Here is a 27,860-nt window from a genome sequence, read left to right as displayed (position 1 = left end):
TACTGAATGTATTTTGTTTTGTTTATCTTGACGATATTTTGATTTTCTCCCGGTCATTGCAGGAGCACAAACAGCACGTCAGGCTCGTTTTACAACGACTATTAGAAAATAGGCTTTTCGTAAAGGTTTTATAAACAATGTTTTTTTTCATTACAACATTTTCATGCGTTTTACAAATTATTATTCTGAGGTTTTTAATTTAAATACCGCTATGTCCCCCATGATAAAAGAGACGCAAGGACAGTTTGACAACTTTTGCTCAACGCTCTTTCCTGGCACGACATACCCATCTCTTCGTCCTCGGGTCACACTGGGCAATGTTTGGTCCCATGACATGAGTGCTAACAGCTGATTCTGAACCACTACAAATTGTACGTCCATGGCCACTTTTAGACAGTGGTAGAAACATGCAGAGGTTTAGAAATGCAAACAAGCAAAGTTAAAAAAATGTTGAAAAAGAAATCCAATTCCAGAACAATTTGTCTGCATTTCCACATTTCTAACTTTACTCATGGGATTACTGAGGAGACACTTCAGATTCATCAAGGCAGATTTATCAGATGCTGTTAAGGGGGAAGTCGAGTCAAACATTTTCTGCACAATATTATATATGTGCCCTCACTAGTCTAAACATGGCATTCTGATTTGTATACGTGTAGTGTTTGTGGAATATGAATGAAGCAGCAAAATCTACCCGTTTTCATTCACCTCGGGGTGTTCATTTTGCCACTTGCCATTGACTAAAAATGACAGCACAGTGCCGAAGGGCTCAGCTTGCAAGTGTCACTTGACCAAACCCAGAAAACAGATGAGCTACGGGTGGTCTGTATCTGAACTGTTAGGCACTGTGATGTCGACAAGATGGGTGAAAACGGGTGCAATTTGCTGTTTAAATCATGTTCCACTAATGCAGCATTTATCAGAATACCGTGTTTAGACTAGTGGGGGCGCATAGAACATATTTGGAAGAACATTTTTGACTTGACTTCCCCTTTAACTTCTGTGGAATGTTCCAAAGGGAATATACATTGGTTCATTTTTTTTCTCTCCATGGCCTAAAGTGAGGTTTGACAGATACATAGGGTAGCTGATAAAATAATATGTAAATATACATTTCTGGAGGGTTTTATCTAGGGCTACACAGGTTTCTGATGGGGCTATAGAAAAACCCGGTGAAGCAGCCCCCGTGAATGACGCACACCGTTCGAACAAACTCACACGTGTGCATACACGCTATTCTGAAACTGAATGCATCACACACATGAGCAAATTAGTGAACTAAAGTCACGCAGTATATAAATATAGTGTATATAAATGCATGCAATTTAGTTTGATTCTCAAAACATTAAAAAAAAATAAAAAAGATGAACATATTTTCTTGAGGGTTTTATCTAGGGCTACACAGGTTTCTGATGGGGCTATAGAAAAACCCGGTGAAGCAGCCCCCGTGAATGACGCACACCGTTCGAACAAACTCACGTGTGCATAAACGCGATCCTGAAACTGAATGCATCACACGCATGAGCAAATTAGTGAACTAAAGTCACGCAGTATATAAATATAGTGTATATAAATGCATGCAATTTAGTTTGATTCTCAAAACATTAAAAAAAAATAAAAAAGATGAACATATTTCTCTTCAACAAATCACGTTTTGGCCTTTTCTACAAGATTAGTAGTTTTTGTGCCGGGGGGCCCTCACAACAAGCCATATGAGAAGCACCATTCCCAGCATGCTTTGCCGCAGTTATAATTCGCACTTCTGACTGACTTTAGTGATATATGTGTTATATTGCACAGCTAAGGTGTAATATAGTTACAGGGCTGTTTTTTTGTAGTCGTTCATGAAATGACTGCTACTTTTGGTATTAAACTATTGTGAAGTACCAAAGTAGTACATTCACCTTTATAACGTAAATTTTCTTATAACGACCAGATTTTCCCCACAAAATAGTGAAAAGGTCTTTGTTACAAAGAACTGTGGGAAGCTAACTGCCACCGCCACCTTCCTTAAGAACAAAATGTACAACGTGGGATTCCACTCCGTTGCAGAGCAACGCGACTGATCGACTCGGTACATTGTTGTACTTCCGGAGGCATGGCGCGGTCCTCGGCATATTGTCTGAAAACACGTCTGGTAAACGAAAGCAAATCTTGCTGTCTGTGAAGGCTGAAATTGTCTCTCTCTTGCGAAGGGGAGTCGACCAGACAAAGCTCAGCCAAGACTACGAATTGGCGAAGTCAAAGTCGACAATCATCCGCAATGGCAACAAAATCATGGAAGAGTTCAAAGGCCCAATGACTTTGGGGCTTGGCACATCTTGAACTGGAGAAGGCACATTGCATTTGCTGGCTCAATGTTTCCAGAGATGAGGCAGGAACACTACAGTTGTTTGTTTCATGTCTAATAAAAATCATTTTTCTTCATAATGTATACACATATTTGTAATTGACATGTTTATACTGCATTACATGTTGATGTTTTCATGTTCATACTGCATTATATATCGCGGTTGGCGGCCATTTTATTGAAAATGGTTACAACAAACTACAGTTAACGTGTACAGATTTGTAATGTCCCTCAATGTACGTTGTAAGGAGGTTCGACTATACTATAATTTAGTGTATAAACAATACAGTTCTATATTGTGAGTACAGTAGTGTATCAGTACTCACCCTTTACTTATATGGGTGGGTGAGTACCAGGTATTCATATCGAGCCAATACCGGCCTTATTTTAAAGGTATCGGTCACTCACAGAGGCCGCCGATACCAGCCTCCGATATTTAAGGGGGGGAAAAATCTGATCTTGAGTAAGTCCTTCTTAGGCAGTAGTTGGAGGTATACTGCAACAGTTTGACACATTGGCAGGTCATCATCTCCGTCAGAAAGAAAGGTCCTTGTTCACAATTTGTTGTTATTGTGATAAATGAAACGTGTTGTATCACAAGTACCAGTGGAATGGGTCCTCTGTATCGGTGAGTACTTAACGAGTGAATATGCGTACTGGTATCAGTCTGAAAAAAAGTTGTATCGGGCATCCCCATATTGTAGTAATATTATACTATACCATACTAAATGACACAATACTACACTTTACATACAATACAGTATTGTATTGTACTATGTATACTATATATTCAAAAAGGAGCCTGTGAGAGTTTTTGTGGACTGGCCTTGCAGGGTGATGCCCTCAGGCCCTAAGGCGGGGGTGAGGAGCAGTAAATAAACAACAATTATTAGACGTTAAGCAGTGTAAAGAGGTGTGCAGATGGATTAAGGTGAACGTCTATTTACCTTGGACAAGATGTTAAGCCCTAATCACTGAGCTAGACCAATGACCTCTGACTTGGTTAAGGAGGAAGCCAATGCAGCCTTGTTCCAAGTGCTAACTCCTAAGTGAGGAGGGCCACACGCAACCTGTGATTAATAACTCCAAGGGCAACAACTGGTTTCACATAAGGAGGATAAAAACACATCACACTTCTTCAAGGCCAATGTTGTGCCACTGTGGCGAGGAGGATGGTGTTGGGGGGCGGGGGGAGGGTTGTTCGAACAGAAGCCCACATTTAACATCACTTGGTTGTAAAATGATTGCACGGAGCTCTCTGCATCTTTAAGTGCATCATTACAAGCTGTGGGGTTTTTCTCCTTTTCATTCCTCATCGACCCGGCGCGGGAATGTAAAACAAGGCCATCAATATTTTCACAGGGAATCTTTATGCACCCTGCGATTTCTGATTGCACAGTGCCAGAATGTCCCCTAAAGTGCGCCCATTTCAAACGCATTCAATGTGTCCCTCTCCATACAGTTACTGAAGCGGCTTTAGTGCAAAGGTGTTAAGAGAAGGCTCTGTTTGTATGCAGCACGTGAAAACAATGAGAAAGTGAAGAGGAAGCGGTGTGACTGTGCAAGAAAAAAAAAATCACATAAAAATCACTTCAATTCAAATCTTCTTTGTGTGGCCTGCATTAACATGCTGTGACACAAGCGGGGACGGGTCCACGTAATGACACCCCGGGGATTTGGCTGCATGCGGATGGCGGGAGGACGGCCGGTTTGTTACGGCAGATCTTTATTGCTCGTCCCTCCTGTACCATTCAGGGCTGACTTTGGGCTCGTGGTGCTAACTGGTTGTTAATTGCCAGCCTATACACAGGCTTTCAACGCATGCAGAAACTAGCCCCTCTCAGGGAAACTAGCCTAATGAGATTATCTGTCAGAGCGAGGGTCTGTCTAGACAGCCCCAATACACACACACACACACACACACACACACACACACACGATGGGCAGTGCTGCAGGCATGAGAGGACGCCCTCAGGTAAAATGTACCTGTGGAAGGAGCGCTACAGTGTTATCATCACACCATTATGGCTTTGCACGGACTTTCCCTCCCAGCGTTATTTCTTTTATGGAGAAAAAAGATGAGTGTGAGTTCAACATCAGCAAATGACAGAGGTGGAGGACTCGAGTCACAGGTCTCAGTTGGAGTTAGATTGAAGTTACCAATTTTAGGAGTTGGGACTCCCTTGGCGAAATGTTATAAACGACTCGGCTTCACTTTGAATTGGTATTCATGAGATTTGACTGGATTTAGACTGTAGTACATGACCGAACAAGACTTGCCAGTTTACATTTGAAGATCTGCACAAAAGTCTGCCATTTGTTTAATTTTTGAGAATAAAAGTTTTTGTGTATTGCGAGCGAAGCTGGCAAGCCACAGGTAGGCCCATGCTTTGACAGCATGAAGCAAGTGTGGCAGGAGACCCAACATTTATTGCATTTAGATTCAAGAATAGGGTTTTCGATAACATCGAGAAAAACAGAACAGTAACATACAAAGTTTGTAACTCAAAGACACACGACTACGACATCTAACTTCATGACTATGAAACCTACGGATGCAGGTCAGCTAGGTTAGCTTCACATTTTAGCTCACGGATTGATGGTCGAACATGAACTAAGCTTCATGCTGGTTATATGGAGACTAGTTTCGCCTGAAAACTTGAGTGTGTAAACTCGAGACTTATTTATGATTTGCACATGTCGAACTTAATCCCACCTCTGTCAAATGCTAATTATTTGGATTTTTATGAACCATCTTCTCATCACTAGCTATATAGCTAGCTATCTAAACTCTGACATAACTTCTATCCCTTTTGCGGGATTAGGTGACTACCGGTAGGTCATTTAGCACATTGCTCACACACACACGCACACACACACACACACACACACACACATACACACACACACACTTTTTTGTGTGCAGTTGTGTCTGTGTGAATGATCTTTACGCAGCTTTTGGTGCCGCTGCCCCTCCATCCCCGATCTACAAGCAGGAAAGTACGTCCATATTTGTTTAAAAGTCTCTTAGCAGTTAATAAAGATGCATTTCCTCCAACCCTCTTCCTGGGGGGACGGTATCAAGACTCTGTTAAGTTTCTTTGATTTCTGCCACCTCCAATCCCAGCAGGACATTGACTCATCATTGTGGCACTTCAAAGCCTGGGAATGGCCGGCCTGACCCCACCCACAGCAGAAGCCCCCTTAAAAGTCACGGTCATCCCAGAGCGAACAACTGAAAGATGCTCACATCAGCGATGCAACTTGACTGAATGACTGGATGTCTTTTTTTGTTTTTGTTTTTTTTTTTTTTGCAAGAGAAAAAGAACAGTGGATATCATTACGTGGATTCCTTATTGGCCCTCTAAACTGGACTTTTTTTGGTAATATACATTACGCTTGAGAATCGTGATCATGCAGTCCATCAGGGGTAACTCGACTTTATTTGCACAATAATTAGAAGGTTGTTTAAAAAGAGTTTATTGTAGCCTGAGGCATCTTATTTGTCGAATAGACTTGAAGGCAAACTTCAGCGGCCCTCCTCCCTCTGCCATGGCTTCGGGTGATGCTTATCTCCAGGGCAACATCCGCATGACTCTGGAGGACCCCGATCTCTGGCGAACCTTCCATGAGATTGGAACAGAGATGATCATCACAAAACCGGGCAGGTGAGATGCGCAAAATAAAAAAACATCAGCGATAGGGATAATGTTCAAAAGTGCATTGTGTGATCTTGCATTCTCAACTGCTCATTTGTTTTGTAGGAGAATGTTTCCACACTGCAAAGTCAATCTGTCTGGTCTGATTCCTTGCGCCAAGTACATTTTACTGGTTGATATGGTGCCAGAGGATAGCTTCAGATATAAGGTAAAAAAAAAAAAAAAAAGTAAAATCTTCTCTTGTTGCGTTGCTCCTCAGTAGCAGCAATAACATTAGAGGGTTCATTGGCCATGGCATGTGTAAAACCCGAAATGAAAAAAAAAATGTTAAGAAACTTTGTGATTGTCTCATTACACTGGTGAACAGCAAATTATAACCAGAGATGGCTTTATGTGTCCCTGAAAGTATTTTTGAAGCCGATTTGAAAAAAGTGTCTTTACTTTTTATTCCAGCACATCAAGTTTTTGAGATATTTTCATTTTTTGTTTTTGAGTTTGCCCAATGAGAGCGTGCGCAATATGGATTTCACTTTGCTTTGTAGTTTAGAGCTGTGACGCTGCGGAAAATCTAGTCCAACTGTTGCTGAACCCAACCCTAAATTCATAAAAATGACTACTTGTGTTCCATATTATTATTATAATTACTGTTTTGTTAAGCGCTTTGTTACAGCTGCTGTTGTTATGAAAGCACTATATAAATCAGGATGTATTGTGTTATATTATTATTATTATTATTAAAACATGATAAGCTAGAGAAAAAAAAACGAGGGCAGATTTGGAATCTGCGCCAAAAACAAAACAAAACAAAGTTTCCTTGCATTTTTATATTCAAAAAAATAGTACAAAGGTGTTGACCGGTGTTACTAACCCTCCTTGCAAATTTGTGAAATGACCCATTTCCATTGCATATTTGATGACAGTTACTAAACTAAAAAGCTACTTTTAACCTTACAACGGGTCAGTTTCACCCTCGGTATACCAGGAAGGTGACTCATTGAATTAGAACACACTTTCTTCACTTATTTGTATAGCTTGTCCTGTTGATTTCTCTCAGTCTCCCCAGACAAGTTTGTCACCCCCCCTCCCCCTTGCCCCCCACCTTTACTAACATTGAACATCAAAGCGTGCTATCTCTTCCTGTTTTTCTATCCCCTGCTGGGAGCCCACTGTACTACCCGCTATCTCAGTGGGTGGTACAGTCGGCCGTCACTCTCCCCTCTATCTTCCTCTTCTCACAGTGGGAAGGGGAGAAAACTTCCCTCTCCGTCACTCAACTCGCTCTGTATGACAGATTAGCCTTTAATGACATTCTGTCTCCATCCTACAGTGGAATAAAGAGAAATGGGAGGTGGCGGGAAAAGCGGAGCCTCAGCCCCCCTGCAGGACGTACCTGCACCCCGACTCTCCGGCCCCGGGGAGCCACTGGATGAAACAGTCCATCTCCTTCCTCAAGCTCAAGCTCACCAATAATACTCTCGACCAACACGGCCACGTAAATTTAAAATAGAATCATTTGAGCTGATAAAAGAAGAGAGTTTGACCCGGTTTTCCGCCCGTCTGCAGATTATCTTGCACTCGATGCATCGCTACCACCCGCGCTTCCACATCGTTCAAGCCGATGACCTGTTCAGCGTCCGCTGGAGCGTTTTCCAGACTTTCACCTTCCCGGAGACGTCTTTCACAGCAGTCACTGCATACCAGAACACAAAGGTCACTTTCTGTAGATGCTAAGAGCCCAACAGTGAACTGAGATTCTTGATCTACTTTTGACGTCTTGACCCACAGATCACCAAGCTGAAGATTGACCATAACCCGTTCGCCAAAGGTTTTCGTGACGAAGGCACAACTAAGAAAAGGTACTGATCTGACGAATAAAAAAAATGAACAAGGTTTTTGATTCGATCTGCTGAAACTGGTTGTATTGACACGGGTGCTCCTCTGCAGGCGCGCAAACAAGAACCCGGGCGAACTCGACAAGAAAGTCAAACTTTCTGAAATGAACGGGAAGTCTGAGGAGGACAGCCCATCAGGTATTGAATCGTTTCCTCTTCAGATGCTGGAATCGTCCATGTCCTTCACGAATGAAACGTCTCGTAAATTGGGGGAAATGCGCCACAGTCTTCACAAAATGTTTCCAAGTGTAAAGAAGAATGTGGCATTCAGCAAAGAATATTCTCTTGAGAACGTTCCACAGAATTTAAAGGGGAAGTTGAGTCAAAAAATTTCTTTCCAATACTGTGTTCCCTGGACCCCTACCAAGTCTCGACACGCTATTGTGATTCATATTGCAATTGTGGAGTACGAATTAGGAAGAAAAATCCAAGTTTTTATCCATCAGAAGGGGCGACCATTTTGCCTTGTACAGCCACATGCTGTTGACTGGCTAGAGACTCAGGTAACGACCATCGACGCTCACCTGTTTTCTGGGTTTGGTCATGTGATGTTCGTAGCAACTGTGATGTCATTTTCAGTGGACGGCACGTGGCAAAAGAGATTTTTCTGCTCAATTCGTATTCTATGAACGCAATATGAATCACAGCACTGTGTTTAGACTAGTAGGGGTATATAGAACGCATACATTTTAAAGAAAAAAAATTCACTTCCCCTTTAAGTGGGAGCATAATGCATTTAACATACCTGATCTTCCACACGTCATACATGTTCTCTTTTTTTCTTCATAACAAATTTGAAAAAGTTCTTGAAAAAGACATACTGGTGAAAGGGGTCCATAAAATAGTTTTCCTCAATGTTCTGATAGTGGCCTTAATGAACATTTGGTACTCTCTGGAAACAGGCGAAACTGGCGACGCCATAAAAAGTAAATTAGTCTCATGAGACCAAATGGCCATTTCAATCGGAAGTGAGAAGAGAGCGAGAAAAGAGGTTTGCTTCCTTCCTTGGTTGGCTCCCGAGGTGTTTTCTTTTGTCTCCTAGTGGGAAAGTTGAATCTGAGGTTTTTTGTCGTCCCAGATTTCTGCAGGTCGTCTTTTGAGGGTTACGAAGGAGACGAAGCAGAGCTGCAAAAGAGGAAGGAGGCGGACGAGATCAAGGAGAAGCGCTACTCCCCTTGGTCCGCAGAGAGGAGGGAGCACAGCGCCAGGAACGGCTCTCCTCCTGCTGCTGAAACACGGGACATTTACAACACCGAGCAACTGGTTCCTGCGCCGGCATCCTATCAGCCTTACAGGTGACTACTGGCAAAGATCCGAGGTGGCAAAATATTAACAGTCTACTCGGGCAAAAGTACACATACTTGTGTACAGGAAGACCAAGGTAAATTCACTCATTTACTTCAAGGTAAAAAGATACAGCCTCTGAAATATACTTAGTAAGTAAAGTAGAAGTGGAATTTTATGGTCAATGATTTTAGAACAGGGGTCTCCAACCTTTTGGAAGCTGAGAGCTACTTCTTGGACAGTGATTAATGCCAAGCGCTACCACTTTGGTCCACACTCCTGAAATAAATGTGTTCAAATTACTTTGAATAATGGTATTAGTTGGGCCCAACCAATTTAATCAAGCCAATATTGCCTGTTTTAAAATAGTCAAAAATCGGCAGAGCAAGTCGGCTGATTTCATTTTATTTCACACAGTACAACATAAGACAAAAATAATGACAACTCCTGGTACTAAAAAAAGAGTTGTAAAGTTGAACAAATACTTAAGTACAAAGTGTCGTAAAACAGTCAAAACGTCTGCCTGTAATTGAAATCTTTGTTGTAAGCATTATGAGAGCTAAGCTAGGTTAGTTTCACATTTTATTTAATAGTTGTTGTTTTTCTTTTTTTAATGTAAACCAATTGATTGATTAGCAGAATTCTGTTTTGTCAAATATCGGAATCAGCATCTAGCTCAAAAAAATCTATATCGGTCGGGCCTTAATTATTCGTTATACTGTAGTTATACGTATTTAGCAGTTAATGCTATTTATTTACGTGAAGACGCTGAATGTGTTATTAATTTCTCACGATAATTAGAGAACAGATCATGTCAATGTTATCAACATGTTATTTCAATGAATGTTTTCTAGAGTTGACATTTTCAAATGATCGCTACTATAATCCTTCCTTGGAAATCACAACTGTCCCATCCTTGCTGAGCTATTTTTTAGAACGAGGCTCTGAAAGTTTCTCATGTGGCCCTTTGGGGGCTACCTGGTGCCCGCGAGCACCACATTGGTGACCCCCTGCATTTTAAAAATATACATTTTGGGAATCTAATATTCTTGACACAAAGTGCTAATTATCATTTTTTTTATCCTATCAAAACAATGCCATCAACAACATGCTAATCCTGTCCCAACGCACTAAAAATTATGAATTTTGTAATGGTAACTTTGTTACTTCATCATAATTTGACAGCATCTTGTCATTGTGAAGCACAACACTGATCTCGTGTGTTTGGCTTGTCAGGTTCCACGATTATGGAAAGTCTCCCTCCCCGTCCTCCAGCGTCGGCAGCAGCGCCAGCGGCTCGGGGCGCAGCAGCTTCGAGTCGCGCGTCCCCGACGTGGCGGTCCCTGACCACGACTCCTCAAAACCCGGCACGCAAGAGGGGGCCCCCTCCCCTTGCGCCCCTCAGCATTTCCCAAGCACCCAAGACTACCCCGGTGTGCTCAACATGACTGTGGCCCAGGCAAGCAAGCCGGGCGTTCTGGGCCACCACATCTACGGCCCTTACGGCGCCGAGCAGCCCCTGGGTCAGTGGAGCGGCTCGGGTCCGGCCCAGTACCCGCCTCCTCACCACCTGACCGCCGATTACACCGCGCAAGCCGTGCATCCCTATCCCCATGGCAACGTGACCGAGTGGAGCCAGTACCCGCTGTTCTCTTATTCTTGCTGGTGAGCGCCTCTCCGTTGGAGACGGAGTGATTTTCACCATGCTGACACGGTGTTGCTCACAGTGCCATGCGTACACGTTTACACGCAGTGACCGGCCAAGGCCTGCAATGACGATACAATAATCGGTGATATCATGCAATGAGTCGTCTGCGGCTCACACAGGATGAACTGAGACTTGCTATGACTACAAAAGTGTGCAATGTCATTTTGAGGAATTGGTCTATTGTCGAGGTGTCTATTTATTTTGTATTTCATGCCATCTCATCGTGAATATATTTTTGTTAAAAAATGTAAAAAAGGGAAAACTCAGAAAGAGAAAGAAAGTAATCATAAGAAAGTGTGCAATTAATTTTATGTCTTCCAGTGTTGATGTGATCTGAAAATAAATGTGGTGTCTTTTAAAATCGGACTTTGCCACAACATTCACTTTAAATGTATTTTAGATTAGATTCTGGCTCTTTGTCATTACATTTCTCACAGGTACGAGGCAACAATAACAGACTGAAGATTGTGTCAACATTAATTCAACAGCACATACAGTTACAGTATAAATAGCATGTAGTGCACATGTGGGCCAGGGGACATCCTTTTAATTTTTTTTTCATTTTAGCACAAAATGTCACCAAAAAAATCCAAAACTGCATGTCCCTATGCGGAAAAAGTAATTGTTGAATCACCCTTTGTTAAATCACAAAGTAACTGTGACTAACAACAGTTTTGGGAAAGCTGAGCTCAATTTCACAAGCAGCACCCTAGCACCACATTTGTTGAATCAAAACATCACATAAATAGAATTTGTCAGACAAAGTGAAGCAGCCTATAAGATCTCAAGAATCAAATGCATCATTCTACGATCCGAAGAAATTATTAAAAAAAAAAAAAAAAAGTCTATCAGTCTGGAAAAGGTTACAAGGCCATTTCCAAGACTCCGGGTCTTCAGCAAACCGCTGTCAGAGCCATCATTCACAAATGGAGAAAACCGGGAACAATGGCTCATCCAAGAAGATGCAAAAGAACCTAGCACAACACCCAAAGTACTTAAGACCTGGCTGTTCAGGTCAGTGTTCACCACTCTACCATAAGAAAGACATGGCCAAAAATGGCATCAGTGGGAGAGTTCGAGGCGAAAATCGCTGCTGACCAAAAAGAACACAAAGGCTGGTCTCACATTTGCCAAAAGACATCTTGCTAATCCTCAAGACTTTTGGAAAAACATTCTGTCAACTGATGAGTCAAAAGTTGAACTTTTTGGAAGATGTGCGGCCTGTTAACATTTGGGATAAAAATGGCATCGCATTTGATCAATAGAACATAATGCCAACAGTGAAGCATGCTGGTGATGTTCTGTGGCTGCTTTGCTTCCTCAGGATCAGGAAAACTACTCGTGATTGATGGGACAATGAATTCTGCTGTCGACCAGAAAATCCCCAAGGAGAACGTCGGACAATCAGTTTGCGACTTCAAACTCGAGTGGCATAACCCATGATTAGGTTCAAGGGGCAATCAGGGGGCAATTACATTTTCACATAGGGAGGTTTGATTTATTTTGTGTGTCGAAATAAGTAAATTGACATTTAGAAACTCCATTTTGTTTTTGTTTGAATTGTCTCTGTGTGATATAAAAATTGGTTTGACAAACTGAAATCTTTGTGTGATAAATATGCAAAGAACAGAAATCAGGAAGGGGGCAAATACTTTTTCACGACACTGCATATATTTGCTTGCCACTCTAATTTCAAATTCAATTGGTTAATATACAATAATGGTTTATGTGAAATATTATATGTATAATATGACATACTGTGTACGATTATATGCTTTTCGGTCATAAGAAACCATAACTGACTGAATTGAATTTGGCAGGACATGTAATGATCATGCCTTAAGAGTGTCTATTTCTTCAGGAATCGGCTCTGACTATGAGGAGTAACAGAGCGTTTCTGCAAACTGAAACCACAACAATAAACATCCCGTTGTCTTGAATGAGTATTTCACTCTGTCCCGCACAGTGTCTTCCATTAACCTGTCTGTGTTGTTTGTGAAAAAGCTTCTGCATTGGATTTCATGAGATATGGCCAACGGGTCTAAATTAAGCGTGTCTGCCGGTGCACATCTGCTCGTTTTCGGCAATGTTTAAAAAGCGGCACGTCTTCAATGGTGTTTATTTGTATTTCTCCATTGTCGCTCTAATGAGCGCCACTCTGTAGTTTCGACAGGCCCAGCATGCATGAAAGACTGCGTCTAAGTGCGACTGCAGCTCACCTGCTGAGGTTTACCCACTAGCATCATAAAGCAAAGCACGACTCTTGTTCTTCATGTGAATGACTCCCAAAAGCATGACAATGGGGGGTTGTTGGCCACCCTTTCGCAACTGGAAAGCACAGCCTGAGTACTGCGCCTCCACCCGGGATGGATATGAGCCACTAATGACTGTTGTAAATGGGAGTGGGGGGGCTCATCCTCCAGGAACACATCTCATCGAGTTTACAATTCATTTTGTTGGGGGCTGCAGGAACCAGCCCCTTTGTCAGTTTTGCCTTCCGCTGCAATGTAAACCGCCAAGTACATCATTTTGATTTCGGAAAAGAAGTTTTTTCAAGGTCAGAGAAATATCATCACACCTAAGGCGATTATATCTTTTGCTAAATATATATACAGTATTTTTTAAGATATAATTGAGATTTGCCGCAGAATGAACAGTAACTATAGACAGTGAAGTATGAAAACTATATGGAAAAAAAGAGTGGAATTTTAAATTGGATTTAGGTCTGGGCTCTGGCTGAAAAAAATGTTCATTTTCATGGAATTTATTGTCCCGAGGTTTTAGACTATCAATTGGCATGAGTACTGTACAGCCACATTTTCCAATACAAAAAGGGACACATTTATTTTTGTATTAATTAACAGGCATTATTGATTACCGTATTTATGACCTTTTATATATTCACAAGGGATATACAGTAGGAGTTTAGTTACTTTATATTATTTCCTGCAAAATTGTTAGCCGTGGGACTGGTGGGTCTTTTCCACTGTATGTTGTTTGTCTATTGCGATTTGCTCAGGCCAACGGTAAAATTCTCAACAGCACATTTTTGCCAATGGCTCTTTGAACGCAAGCTTGCATCGCTAAATGAAGATGAAAAACATAAAATCTAATGGTGAAGACGCACTTCAATGAGAAGGTTGAGTAGCAGTCTATTGAGTAGTTGCAAAGCAGTCCTGACATAATGGGCATAAAGGCTTCTCGTACCAAAAAAAAAAGAAATGTCGTTTTTTCTTTACAATTCCACTGGGTCTAATCGGCGTAATATCACATTAAGGCGTAATCTGGGCCTTTTAGTTGCTCTGAAAATGGTCAAAGAGCAGCACATCGACTTGCCTTAAGATGTCTATAAAGTCCACTGGTGTGGTTAAGTGCAAGACACATGTTTTAAGTCTCCCTTGGTGGTACTGCAGCTTTAGAAAAGAAAGATTGACGTATGTTGATCGTGGACGTCCACGACTGGTGTCAGCGGGTCCCTCCAGACAAGCAGCACAATGGTGTGAAAGATAGCAAGTGGGGGGTGGTTGGGGGGGTTGGAGGGGCAACAGATGTAGAGGAAACACTCTTGAGAGGAAAGTAGTGGTCAACCTTCATAAAGCTGATGGGAGTGCAGGGCCAAATGGAGAGGAACTAGAAGAGACCGGCTGTCTGGAATAAAGGCAGCAAGACAGCAACCGTTACAGTCGTCTCGGTCCACCTGTGTGAATCCAGTTGCTTCAGAAGCTTTTAAACATTCAAGCTGTGGAAATCTGTGCAAAGGCCTCAGTCCCATATTGAGCTGTATTTTTTTTTCATGAACAGCCAAAAGGCAACTGAAAGAGGATCACGATCGCTAAAGAGGATCAGTTCAGGAATGTTTCTACAAGCCAAGGTCTAGGAAATAAATAAGTGCATATATTTCTATAGCGATTCAAAAATTGAACTTATTGACCTTATCCATATTTGTATTTATATTGCACTTAATTGAACTGTGTTTTCTTTTCTCTTCTTTCTACCCACAATCTTGCTGCTGAAGGCTGTAAATTTCCCCAGTGTGGGACAAATAAAAGATATCTTATCTTATCTTATCTTAAAAAGATTGAATATACTGTTGATTTTCATTGAACTGGACATGCCCTCAAAAATTAATCTTTCAAGTCAATTAAAATTGGGAGTTTGAAAAGAAAGAGCTGTAAAGAAGACATCCTAAAGTGTATGCAAAAATGAAGAGTGAAATATTTTATCTTCAAAACGACAAGTTTAAATGATGAATAAAAGCCCAACATAAACTGAGAGAAATTATTGTAATTGAGTAAGGATGAACATTTAAGTTAATGGTTCATGAATGAAATGTATTATAAACCCCTTGTCGTTGCATGACTGGACAGAAACATAGTGAAGGGTATATATTACTGTTTTATTCTTTACCACAAGAATACATTTGCATATCTTGGTTGACAGGCTTTTAACCTGTTACATGGAAGAGAAAATGTTTGTTTTTAAGCATCACAAAGAATGAGAAGCAAACGCCAAAAAACAAAAAACAAAAAGGCAACTTTTTAGATTATCTGCATCATTAAATAAAGTGAGGTATCAAACAGAAGCCAACTAATTCACAGAACAAAAACAATTTGGTAACAGATGATTCTGCAGTTCTGTGTGGGTTCCATCATGACATAACGTGCACAGTAAGTTGGAATCGAGTGAAGGAACACACGAGTGACAGAAGTAGTACGGCAGTGATTGGGCTTTCGTCGCACTAAAACAACAGGAACATCATTATTTTGATCTCGCCGCACTCTTGATTCCATTCCGAATCAGTGCAACAATATTGCGATAGTAGACGCACAGCCACCTAATCGCTACCCAAACTTAAATACATCCATACATATATAGTGGATGTCAAACGTCTACACACCCCATTTCAAATGGAAGGTTTTGTGATATAAACGAGATCATGATAAAGAAGTTCAAAACTTTTCCCACCATGATTTTGACCTATATATAATCTGTGCGACACAATTAAAAATAACAAAAACAAACAAATGCGTAGACGTGGCCGTACAAGAGTGCACAACCTCCGATGACTAGAGATGTTCAGAATTGCCAATCACATAAATTGAACTCCTCATGTTAAAGAGGAGTAAGCACACACATGCCACCGTTTAAAAGGCCTCTGATTAATGGAAAATAGTTATTCTTGTCGGCTTTCGTGATCTTTTTTTTTCGTTTTCTAGCAGAAGCCAGAAGCCCGTATCTCACTGATCGGCGAAGGTTTGCGGGATGTTGCCACTCCGACACTTCACTGTAATAAACTGTTCTTTCGGTGGTGAGCAGCAGCATTGTGTTACAGGAGCTCAAAGAATTGGCCAGTGACCGGTTTCAAGGTGTAGTTGGTTTGAACATAGTCACATCCCCATTCATGAGGTTGTGCACACTCGTGCAACGAAGATATCTCAGTTGTTGATTTTTATTTGATTTTCTGCATTTGTGTTGTTTAGGTTAAAGATCACATTAGTGGTGTAAAAAAATGCTTGCAATTGATTTATCGTTAAGCATAAAAAAAAGTGGCATTCTAACACGGTTGTGTAGATTTATCTACACGGAAGCTTTCAGAAGTGCAAGACGACAAGGCACCAAGTTCGAGCGCACCGGATGATGCCTTTGGGTTACTTTCTGGTATTACCCAGTGGAAAGGGCTTGGAAAACAAAAACATTCTTTCAAATGGTGTCGCTGTCAAATCTATTGGCATGAAATGACTTGAGCCACTCCCAATTCTACCCTTAGCACATACTCGGGGCAGTAACGTGAAAAAAAAAAAATGCTTTTGAAGGGTGATTTTTTTTTGTTGTTTTTTTGAGGGGGGTGAGCGGTTAATACACACATGCATTTTATGTTAATCTACATAATATCACATTTTGCTGTGTAAAAATACCATGTTACACATGACCAGTGAAACCTAAATTCCGGTATGTGAAAAAAAAAAAAAATACATAATATGGGGGGTGAGGCTTATATTCAACAATCTGTACATGACGGTTTTTAAATGGAAGTCAGCTTCTTTTTCCACAGATCGCATGGTAGGTGGCGGTCAAAAATAAATGCATAAAGACAGTTTTCTTGAAGACACCTAGGCAGGCCAGAAAAGTGCAGAATACATAATCAACACATGGATGATGACGCAACACAGAAGCGGCCGATATTTTTGGTCATCATTATTGGTTCACTGCTTGTGGATAATTTCAGTTTGGCCTTAATTCCATGAATACAACCCTGCATCTTTGAACGAAATGGCTCTTTGAGTATAATGGTGCAAACCCCTTGTCAAACAGATATACTAGCCCAAAGTTAGCTGGGATAGCCTTGAGCTCACTGTGCCCCATATGAGAACATGCGCTATAGAAACGGGGCTTAAAACAATCAGATCCACAGAATCCACCATTATGACCATTGCTAACTGGATTATTGCGATTCAGTCCGCCTGGTGTGTGGACCAAATGTGTCCCCAAAGTGACCTGAGAACAGACGATGTCACTCAAAATGTCGTGTTTACGTAAATAAATATGGTCCGACATGTCGAGGGGCTGATCTTTTTATTGTCTCATATCTACACAGGAGCGATCTGGGAGGAGGTAGAAATGTTTGGTGGAAATGAGGTGAGGCTTTTCGATCTCCTCATTTTATGGAGACATCTACTGAAGAAGACTTCATGTCATCGCAGAATAAATGAATCGTCTGCATGGCTGAACCACGACTATCACCACAAATTTCCACTTGATGCTTTATGTCAAATGAGAAAGTCAGTAAGAATACTCAAAATAATTTTGCAGAATCACAGACGATTGTCTGTAGTCTCCCCAGGATTCTTTCCCAGCTTGCGTGGAACACATATTGGGCTTTTGATGACATTTAGGTTTGATAAATGCGACCTGAACATTCAGACTGAGGTCGGATATAGAACCAATCTAAGACCACATATGGAAGTGACCCAGGAAGGATGTGAAAACAAACAAAAAAAAAAAAAATCAAATATGGGTGACATTCGGGCAAAAATTTCAGATTTGGATCACAATTGGCAACAGTCGGGGTGTTTTTAAGAGGCACGAAGAAAGGTCAGTAAGCATGACATAATGCTGCCATAAATACTGAGTAAGATTAACATGATGAAAGGTGTCTTTCATACTCAGCCACGTACCCATTAGTCTTCATCGGTGCTGGTGTGTGAGCTGAAAAAGTCATCTTCCCATGATGCTTTGAGATGTTGCTCCAAGGTCTTTGCGAGTGCCATCACAGCTGGTGGCATGAGCACCACGCAGGCTGCCAGGCCCGAAACGCGCTCCTTCATGGGCGTCTCGCTCTCCCACTCATCCGTGTCGGTGTTGAACACGTGAACGTATTTCATCCGTTTGCCTTTGTTGTGAGAGCGCCCTGCCAGTACGTGGATGCGATGATCCAACACTGCGATGCCGGGCTCCCCGTGGCCAGCGGGGAGCGGGCTCAGTAAAGTCCAGGAGTTGTCTGAGGGCTCAAAGCACGCCATCTGAAAAACATGATATAGAGTACAGTGCCATGAAAAAGTATTTCAACCCTTCCTGATATCTGCGTCCTTTGCATATTCATCACACACAAAATGTTTCAGTTCATCAAGCCAATTTTAATATCACATCGCGACAACCCAAGGAAATACAAAATGCAGTTTCTAAACGCCAATCTAATTTATTTAGACACACACGTACACAAAAAAAAAAAAAAAAATCCAAACCTACCTGTCCCTATGTGAAAAATCAATTGCCCCCTGAACCTAAACATGGGTTGGCAGCAATAACTGAAATCAAGCGTTTACAATAATTGGTGATTAGTCGTTCACATCGCTGTGGAGGAATTTAGGCCCACTCTTCTTCATAGAATTCCCAAACCACCTCAGAGTCAACTGTGAGGAAGTGCTGCCTGCAAGCTACCTCATGCAACAAATGAAAAGAGAAAAATATGCCGTTGTTCTACCTGTAAGACATCCCGTCGGTAGCCATACTCGTCATTACTTCCCCCAATGACATACAGGCGTCCGTTCACAGCAGCCATGCCGTGCCATGCTCGGCCCACCGGCCCGTCAGCACATGCTGTCCATTGGTTGGCTGCCGGGTCAAAACAGTAAGTCTCTCTTAGGTACGCCCGCCCTCTGCGTCCACAAGTGATGTAAATGTTGCCATCTACCACAGCTCCAGCATGCGCGTAAACCTATGATCAAGATTGCACTGTTAAGAGAAGGCTGCATACATTTCTCAGAGTGCTGAGTATGTAGCGCCCTCGTGTGCACATAGGGATAGTTACAGTACATACCTCTCTGATGAGAGGGGACACAAACTCCCAGTTGTTAGTGTGCGGGTCGTAACGCTCCACCAAGTCCAACTCCTTGCTGTAGTCTCGACCGCCGATGGCGTAAATGTGGCCTCCTACCACGCACACGCAATGGTCCGCGTGCTGATGCTGCAAAGGCTGGATGGAGCACCATTTGTTGTGCCGAGGGTCATATCTAGAGAGTGAGAAGAAGAGCGGATAATTATTAGCACTTCACAAATGAAGTGAGAAGATGTGGGCGTATTCAAGGCCCATCATAGAAGTCGATGCAGATTGCACAAGTGATTTCATGGCTGTTTTGACTCAGTCAAAAGCAGGGGTGGAGCAACATGGTGGCCAAGGGTGGCTAGACCCACCCCACTGGTCACACCCGCACCTTGGGGAACATTGTGATATTTTTGGCATTTTCACATGGATGCAGTATTCTTAGACCCGTGATGTTTATATATACTGTAGCTAAATAATTAAAGAATAAATGAACAATTGATCTGTATGCAAACTCTAAAATAACCTGCCTCAAGTTAAGAATGTTGCATTCTTACACTCAACATCAATCCAAAGAATTACTTTCACACCAGAGCAAGAAAACAAGATGACTGAGAAGTCATTGTTTTTCAAATAATCCACAGTCTTGGTTTCATGGAATAAAATGTACTCACATATAAACAGGGACAACGTTTTTAAAAGCAACATTTAGATGGTGAAGAATTAAGAGACTTTTGTGTCACTGTATGTTTTAGACATGATTTGAATGAATGAGCCCTTTATCGCACCATACAAAATGGCGCTAGTTGCTAGCAAATAAGCACATGAGAAAAGCAAAGAAATGGCAAATAAAATGGCATTTTCTAGTCAGTTAATAAGCGTAGCAAAGTGTTGCTTTTTATTTTGACTTGTTCTTGCTTGATTATGAGTGTAACGGGCATTGTTCTGGATATGTGTACATTTTATTTTATGAAACCCTGACGATTGATAGTATGATACAGAACGATGCACTCAAGCATAAGCCAGCCCTGGCCACACCCACAGAGGTCTTGTTTCACCCTGGCAACCCCACAGAAAATCTTCTGGCGACGCCCCTGGTTTAAAGTATTAAAACAAAATATTTATGTACAGAAGGCCATATATATTTAGCTGACTCTCCACTTTTTGACAATCTTCTGCATCTCACTTGTTTATTATGTTTTTAATTTTTTTATGGTTTGTTTTCCATGGCAATTATGGGGAACATCAATTTTTTTGTAGATTTTTGCTATCCGCCGTCTAGCTCAGTTCCTAACCACCAGCTGGGGTCCAGAGTACATCTGTAGACCGGAACCAAAAAGCAGTTTTGATTGGGTTGGTTACTTTGATGTTTTTTAAAAATTGTATTTAAGTGATTATTTGCCCTTGCATTTCAAACGAACTTCCAATGTGCACATACAAAGAAATGTTGCCCCTTTCTGATAGTATAACTTTTTGTCCACTCTAAAAATGAGTTTTTTTGTGTTTATGTTGATTGATATAAGCCATATTGGGGTCCTCACCTCCAGCAGCGAGTCTCTGCACGAAATCCACTGGTATTCCTGTCTCCACCAATAAGATACACAAAGTTGTTCAGCACAGCAATTCCCTGGTTGGACATGCGAGGACTGTTCACTGCGTCAAGTGCCCTCCACTCTTTCCAGCTGTGGTGGAACACCTGGAACAGGGGCTCACTGTCCATATGAGAGGTGGAAGGGAACATCCCCCCGAAGCCCAAGATGCAGTAGAAGGTGGAGCGAGGCTGTGTAAGAGGACTCTGAAGGACAGGCTGCCATATCTCTTGCTCGTGGTAATGGAGGGCGGCAGACACGGTTTCCTTTAGCGGGCACTGATCCAGTTTATCGTGCAACCTCTGCAGCACTTCTTTCTCCATTAGACAGAAGCGCACGGCATCAAGCATCTTGAGGCTGTCCTGCAGTACAGCCAAATGAGCAACATTTAGACTTGGGAGTGAACCCGTGCTATTTTGTGGTTCATCGTTCACAACCGTTCAACCGCGATAAGCAATCATTCCGATTTTGAAGTTACGCACCTTCAACGTAGTACCATGTTGTGCTGCAACATACCTGGCAGCACTGAGTTCTACTGGAAGAGATGCAGTGTAATTAAGAGCAAAACGAGGAAGACAATGTCCCCAACTAAACTACCGGTACACTACTGGTAATTGTTGTTCTCATAGAGCAAGGTTGTCAAACTCATTTTTGTGATGGGCCACATTGTAGTTATTATTTCCCTAGAAGGGCCATTATGACTGTGAAACCAAAAAAGAATAATGCTCAACTCTTAATTTAAATGACTATAATGAGGGGTTTGGTAAAAAGAAAATGCTTACAATACCTCTCCTACTTATTACATAGGAGAGTTTGAAATTTTGGTACAGATTTTAGCTAGCATCATCGAAGTTGATGTGTTTGATTTGCTTTCGCGGGCCACATAAAATGATGTGGCGGACCAGATCTGGCCCCCGGGCCTTGAATTTGACACATGTGCCATAGAGCCTCTGCTCTTAATTATATTATCACTATAGTATATGCCTGTGAGCACTGTTGAATGCTTTGTTTGTAAGTGCTGCTGCTCCTCGTGTGTTAAAGTAACAGCTGTTTATGATTACACCAGTGAACATTTTTTTTTACTAAATCTTCCATCATTAACTGGGGATTACTGCATGTGCGAGAACACTGAATAGCGTTGTCTTTTGTGTGCGTGACAGCAGAGTAAAATTAACAAAAAAAAACAAACATGGACACATCCGACTGACCTTTAAGTACACCTGGTCACTTTCCACCTGCTCAGGACTGTAGTGGTAGTGAAGCGCTGCGTCGTACACCTCATTCTCACTTTGCACCTCCAGCTCGTCACTGCTCAACACTCGGAAAACTTCCTCATGGGGGAGCCGTCGGTAGATATCCGTGTGGGACAAACCCTGCAGGTTGTTCAGGATGTGGGAGTGGACTCTGGCATTGAGCTGCCGCAGTCCGTAGAGATCAGCGAGGTGATGAATCTCCAATATATTGCTCTCGTCCAGCCAGGAGAAGAGGAACTCGCAGCAGAAGCCAATGACGTCCTCAAGCTTGTGAAAAGACAAAGATGAAAACTGTTTCCAAGCATTAATTTGCGGAAGCCCAAAAGTTGGACAAAATAGACTTCAACCAAAATGAGTGATTTATGATTAATAAAGGAATTATGATTACAAACCTACATATTAATCTACTATTTATTTTATGTTTTATTTCTTATGCATCACAGAATAAATTATGTTTAGTTTAACAATGGAATGCTTCCATATTTAATAAAGCTGTGTGTTACCCATATATTATAACAAGGCAAGAAACCACACCTGCACCAATGTGGCCGCTATCAGGATTTCCTGCACACAGTCCAGATCTAATTCGATCTTTGAAGTGTAGATATAGTCCAGTATTTTATTCATGGCCAAAAAGGACACGCCGTGGATTGGGATCTCATTCTGCTGCATCTCTCGAAGGCCCCCGGTGAACATCCCCCTAAGGAAAACATTGACATGGTGTTAGCGAACGGTTCCTCCTGAAGTGCACCACCACCTCCTTGGTCTTCTTCACACTGATGCAAAGATTTCTGTTTTTGCACCAGACTTATCGTTGGTCGTGATGCGTCCCACTACCGGTGTGTCGTCCGTGTATTTCAAAATTTCAATTGACCCCTATCTAGTTGTTATTAGTCCTATTATTCAGTTCAATAATAAAAGATAAGCTTGGTTATCGATTGTAGGAGACGTTTCATGTATATACATGTAGGTCACCAGGTTAACCGGTGGGTGTCACCATCGTATTTATTCTCAAACATACAGTCGTACGAACCAGACTGTACTCAGAAGTTTGCAGGTGTCAAACGAGAAACGAAGCAATTGAGTTTTTGCCCAATGTGATTTCGCCATGTTATGCGGGTTTTATTTGCAAAGTTTCGAACGTGTGTTGTGAAACATTTGGTTAGAGTTGGAAGAAGAAAACGTGTTTCAGTAAACTTTTTAAACGCTTCCTCAAAAGACGTTTATCCACCAAACGCGATCGATTTATCAACGTGTCAAACAAACACTAACTGTCGAGTCACACTCAGTAGCTTCAAAATGGACTACTTAGCCACTGCATCCACCGTTGTTTTTTTTGTTTCGTTTTTGAGAACGGGGACGCCCCCGTGTACAGTGTGTGAGGTTGTCACATGAAAAAGACACTAAAAAAGTATGCACAGAATGTATAAATTCATGACAGGATGGACAGTTGTGGAATTCTACAACACTAAAAACCTATGCATGATATGTCACAGATGATTTACTGCACAGCAAATGTGATGCACCTGACAGGCTGTTAATTGCAATTAGGTTTCCAGAAGCGTCATATTAATTCAGTATAGTCGTGAAGTGTATAATTAATTTGATTTTGTATGTGCTAACAGGTGTTATTTGAAACATCGTCACAATTTCAAGACGCGTTTTCACTTTCACTTTGACAAAAAAGGCAGTACACCACAGAAGTTTCGAATGCTTTACCTAAAGTAATCGCAGGCGGCAGCGAGAAGCACACGATGGCCGTGGATGGCTCGTCCCTCCACCAGCAGCACCACGTCCGATAGGATGCCAGCTTGCCGGAGCCCCAGCAGGCTGTCCAGCAGGCTTTGGGAATGGGCCGAACTTCTATACGTCTGTCGGCTAAGGCGGGATGAAGAGCCATCGGAGTTGCCGGTGGCCGACCCGCCCACCAGACTAAGCTGTCCATTGTGGGCCATGGCAGGACTGTGTTGTTGAGGCTTGATCGACTTAGACGGCTGGCGCTAGCATTATCAAGACGACTTCATGAAGCGATTGAACAAATTACCCAGAATAAACCGACAACAGGAAGAGGAGGAGTGTGGGTTGCTGCCGGGGTGGTTCACTCGCCAGGTCACAGTACACATGCAAATAAACTGTTCAAATTCAAGTGCACGCATTAAACCTCGAATCGATCGATGTCCAGTTGTTACCTCACGTCAACATGGATAGATGTAAACGCAGCTCGCGAGCTAACGAGCTAACGTTAAAACCTCACTACTTGAAGGTCAAAATAAGCGTTTTTCAAATACAGAACGACAGCAACAAACACATAAGCGCTAGTAGAAGCCCGACGTTTTTCGCAGAATTTTGGATTTTCTAGTGACAGCGATGTGATTTTTGTCGTTTGTTGATATGTTTACTTTGAGGCGCTTGATGTTGATCTAATGTCCTATTGGCCAGTCTGTTCTTATTCTCCCGCCCACTTGTCCGTGTGAGCCAATCAGAAACGTACAAAAAAATAAACTGAAGCAGTTTCAAATAGGGTATCATACTTTATTGGAAAGAATATGCAGTCACATCCACTTGATCCGTTTTGTAATTTTTAGTATTTTACACTATTACACAACTTAAATAAATCTACATGCATTTCTGGCGCTTCGTACAGTAATAATTTTAATCAAACACTAGAGGAGGCTCTTGACTACCGAATAATTTACGTTGGTCCGATTTATTGCGCTCTTGATCAAGCTACAGGCGACTAATATGGCGCACAACACTAACATTATTAATTTGAAGCGTTGTCGATGATGATAATAGATCAAGCTACAGGCGACTAATATGGCGCACAACACCAACATTATTAATTTGAAGCGTTGTCGATGATGATGATAATAATAATCGGGTCTGCTGTGTCATGCGTTGAAAATTTGTCAGAGACGGCCCCATGGGCCAAACATATTCGGCAAGCTTACTGGGAAACAATTGTATAAAGAAATCGTCTGATGTTCCCACTTTCCTAGAAATCGAGGAAAGTCTTCATCGAAATCATTGCCTTGGACTTTCCAAGCATTCTGACACTGCATCCTGATTTCTGCACCTCCATCCTCTTCCTCTCCCATGTCTCGGTTGTTCTGGGGCAGCCAATCTTCATCATTGTCATCACTACACGCATCACTGGAATCAGAGGGAATTTCCGGAAGTATTCTATTGGCATCTCTATTCTTTACTGCACTACCAGCCTACAAATTGTTACCAGTATAAATTACAAAGTACAAATCTTCTCAAATAAATTACATTTTAAATAAACTATACCAAAAAAGCATCCACTTACAACCTACATAAGTAAAACAACCAAATTGACTTTTACTGGAAAGATACTAACCAGTGACATGATGTCCACTTTATTGGACACATAAAATCAAAGTTTTCAAAGCAAAAACAATACTGTTGTTTGGGTGTTCCTGCATATCAGTATTTTTTTTTTTTTACCTCAAGGGATCTCATGGAATAGAAGGATTGGCAGGATAGCAACCTTGGATGGAGAGAACGTTTACTTGGAGTTACAAAAAGGAACCACTAAATACATGTCAAAAGAAGGTAGCAGTAGAGAGCATTGTCAGCCCTGATGGGCAATTCTACTGTAGAAACCATTGTATTTAAAAGAAAATGGCTCTTAAAATTCCGTTGATTGTAGGAACCACGATGCACCAGAATGCTAGAAATGAAGACTCTAAATTGTCCAAATTATGGTTTGCCACTTTGTGGTTGCAGTGTTGTAGTTCTGCAAGTATTTTGTTCAGCAAGAATAGACAATCATGATGTAATCATATAAAGGTCATAAAAATTTATTTTTATCTGGCGAAAACAGTTCTCTACTTGATACAAATGTGGTGTTATATGTGCCATTCATATTCTACAGTTCATCTTGCAGTGTTACAGGTGGGGAGGACATTGGGCGAGAGATGGGGTAAACCCCCTGGACTGGACATCAGTCAACTTCAAAAACATCGTTAACAGGAAGTGATCCTGAACCTGCAGTATTGACTTTTTGTTTTTGGAGTTTCACCCCAACATCGAGCCGGGGAGAAATGCTTCCCGGATGATATATGGAGAGGGACAAGATCCGGCATTCCTTCCATTTTTCTTAATGGTGAATGTAAGGTTACTACTGGTTACGAATGGCTGTTAAAAAACTGCAGTTGTTTGCTAATACATTCAAACTAAAGCTGCTGCAGCCAGTTAAAAAACTGCAGTTGTTTGCTTATACATTCAAACTAAAGCTGCTGCAGCCAACACGAGTGACATCATGCAGTCTGTAAATGCAAGGTTACAATGTTTTTTTCCCAATCTTTATATTGACCTTTTGTGTTTTCGAAAGCCATTTTAACTTGTATTAATTTTTAAATAGCTGTTTTGACTTGTGGTTTTACCTATCAGCTTTAAGGCTTATTGTTGCTCTCTGCGCCTGCTTAAAATAAAATAGAAAAATAAAACAAAGAAACTGTTCTTGAACATGAAACTGTGACTCCAGTGTTACAGTATCAGATTTGGCAATTTAAGTTTCAAGGCCAACCTGAGACATAATGAAATATCGGTGATTGGGTCACTTTACTGTCTGGAAGCGAGCCAAGTGCTGGAAACATCCTTCGTGTACACGAGAGCCCATTGCCACGTTGAGATGATGAATCAATTAGGAAATTTATCAAAATCACACATAGCTTTTAAGGGTCTCAGGCATAGACACAGGACTTGAATGAACAAAAAAACAACTTATCTGCACATGTGGGTGGAAAGCCAGGCAATACAGTATCCCACACACGACCAATTGCAGGTGCAGGATGAGTTGCCAAAGCAAATACTGTAAAACCATCTTGTTTACTAGAGAACTTTTAGCATCGGTAAAAAGATATGATTCCCACACCTCATTAAAATTGTTGTCAACAGTTTTGGGAAACGCTAGCAAAATACAAGGGCGTATTCAGCTCACACTGGTAAACAACATGTCCAGGTATGGCATCAGTCCCACCAGGACTGACAAATCAGACAGCGGGATATTGTTCCATTTAAAGGATGCATCAGTTCATTGTACTTCGTATTTTCATTTCATTTCCTTTTGTAAAATGGATGGTTGGATGAATTTGTGATTGATTTTCATGCTTGCTTATTCTCCCGTTTCTGTCTCTTGTTGGACTTGGGCAAATTTTCTGGTCCAAAAGGCTCACTGAATTTAATGTGGCCTTTTGGAGTCCCTGCAGTCTGACGTTTCCCCATTTGAAGTGCTCTATGAATAAAGTTGAGTTGAGTTTTTGTCAAAACAAAGAAATGTTAATCATAAAACGACTTTTGAACATATTGGTCCGTAAAATGGAAATCAAGACACACATTTTCTTGACAATAATATGCACTCCCACTAGTCGAAACACAGCATTCTGATGAATATCAAATTTGTGGTCCATGAATTAATCAGCAAAACCCACTTATTTTTACCCATCTCAATAGGGAGCCAGTTTGCCACTTGTTGTGGACTGAAAATGACATGACAGTTCTCTAAGGGGTAAGGGATCCATTAAATCAGGGGTAAGGAACTCAGGTTCCTCGAGAGCCATATTCTGCCTGTTTTAGACCCCTCCCTACTCCAACACACCTGATTCAATTTTTCGTGATCTTTTTTTTTTCTTAAGTTCAAGAAGAATGAAAACAAATTGCGAACTTTATATTATTATTGTATTTCATACAATAGTCTTATACGTAACCGCTGTCCAAAGGATTCAAGTTGAACTGCGCTTTTCTAGCACTGATCCAAGAAATGGGCCACTGTCGGGAAGC

The 27,860-nt window shown here is 41.5% G+C and overlaps 2 protein-coding genes across 2 annotated transcripts; one reads left to right on the top strand and one right to left on the bottom strand.

The window, feature by feature from the left end:
- The first annotated feature begins 3,225 nt into the window (after positions 1 to 3,225).
- Positions 3,226 to 11,378, top strand: tbx16 (T-box transcription factor 16). The gene is made up of 9 exons (XM_019862829.1): positions 3,226 to 5,780; positions 5,865 to 6,018; positions 6,115 to 6,217; positions 7,337 to 7,501; positions 7,573 to 7,719; positions 7,795 to 7,865; positions 7,954 to 8,039; positions 8,980 to 9,196; positions 10,422 to 11,378. The coding sequence occupies exons 1-9, from the start codon at positions 5,765 to 5,767 to the stop codon at positions 10,852 to 10,854; spliced, it is 1,392 nt and encodes a 463-aa protein (XP_019718388.1). The 5' UTR covers positions 3,226 to 5,764; the 3' UTR covers positions 10,855 to 11,378.
- Positions 11,379 to 16,849: 5,471 nt separating this feature from the next.
- On the bottom strand, positions 16,850 to 24,513 carry klhl22 (kelch-like family member 22). Its single transcript, XM_019862819.1, has 7 exons — positions 23,775 to 24,513; positions 22,590 to 22,755; positions 22,011 to 22,322; positions 20,755 to 21,164; positions 19,211 to 19,403; positions 18,875 to 19,108; positions 16,850 to 18,413 (listed from the first exon to the last, which is right to left on the bottom strand). The coding sequence occupies exons 1-7, from the start codon at positions 24,008 to 24,010 to the stop codon at positions 18,072 to 18,074; spliced, it is 1,893 nt and encodes a 630-aa protein (XP_019718378.1). The 5' UTR covers positions 24,011 to 24,513; the 3' UTR covers positions 16,850 to 18,071.
- Between the last annotated feature and the right edge of the window lie 3,347 nt (positions 24,514 to 27,860).

Source organism: Hippocampus comes, unplaced genomic scaffold (genome assembly GCF_001891065.2).
Source record: "Hippocampus comes isolate QL1 unplaced genomic scaffold, H_comes_QL1_v1.1 scaffold147, whole genome shotgun sequence".
Classification (NCBI taxonomy): Eukaryota; Metazoa; Chordata; class Actinopteri; order Syngnathiformes; family Syngnathidae; genus Hippocampus; species Hippocampus comes.
The sequence above is the reverse complement of the archived record's forward strand: the minus strand, read 5'-3'. Positions and strand labels throughout refer to the sequence as shown.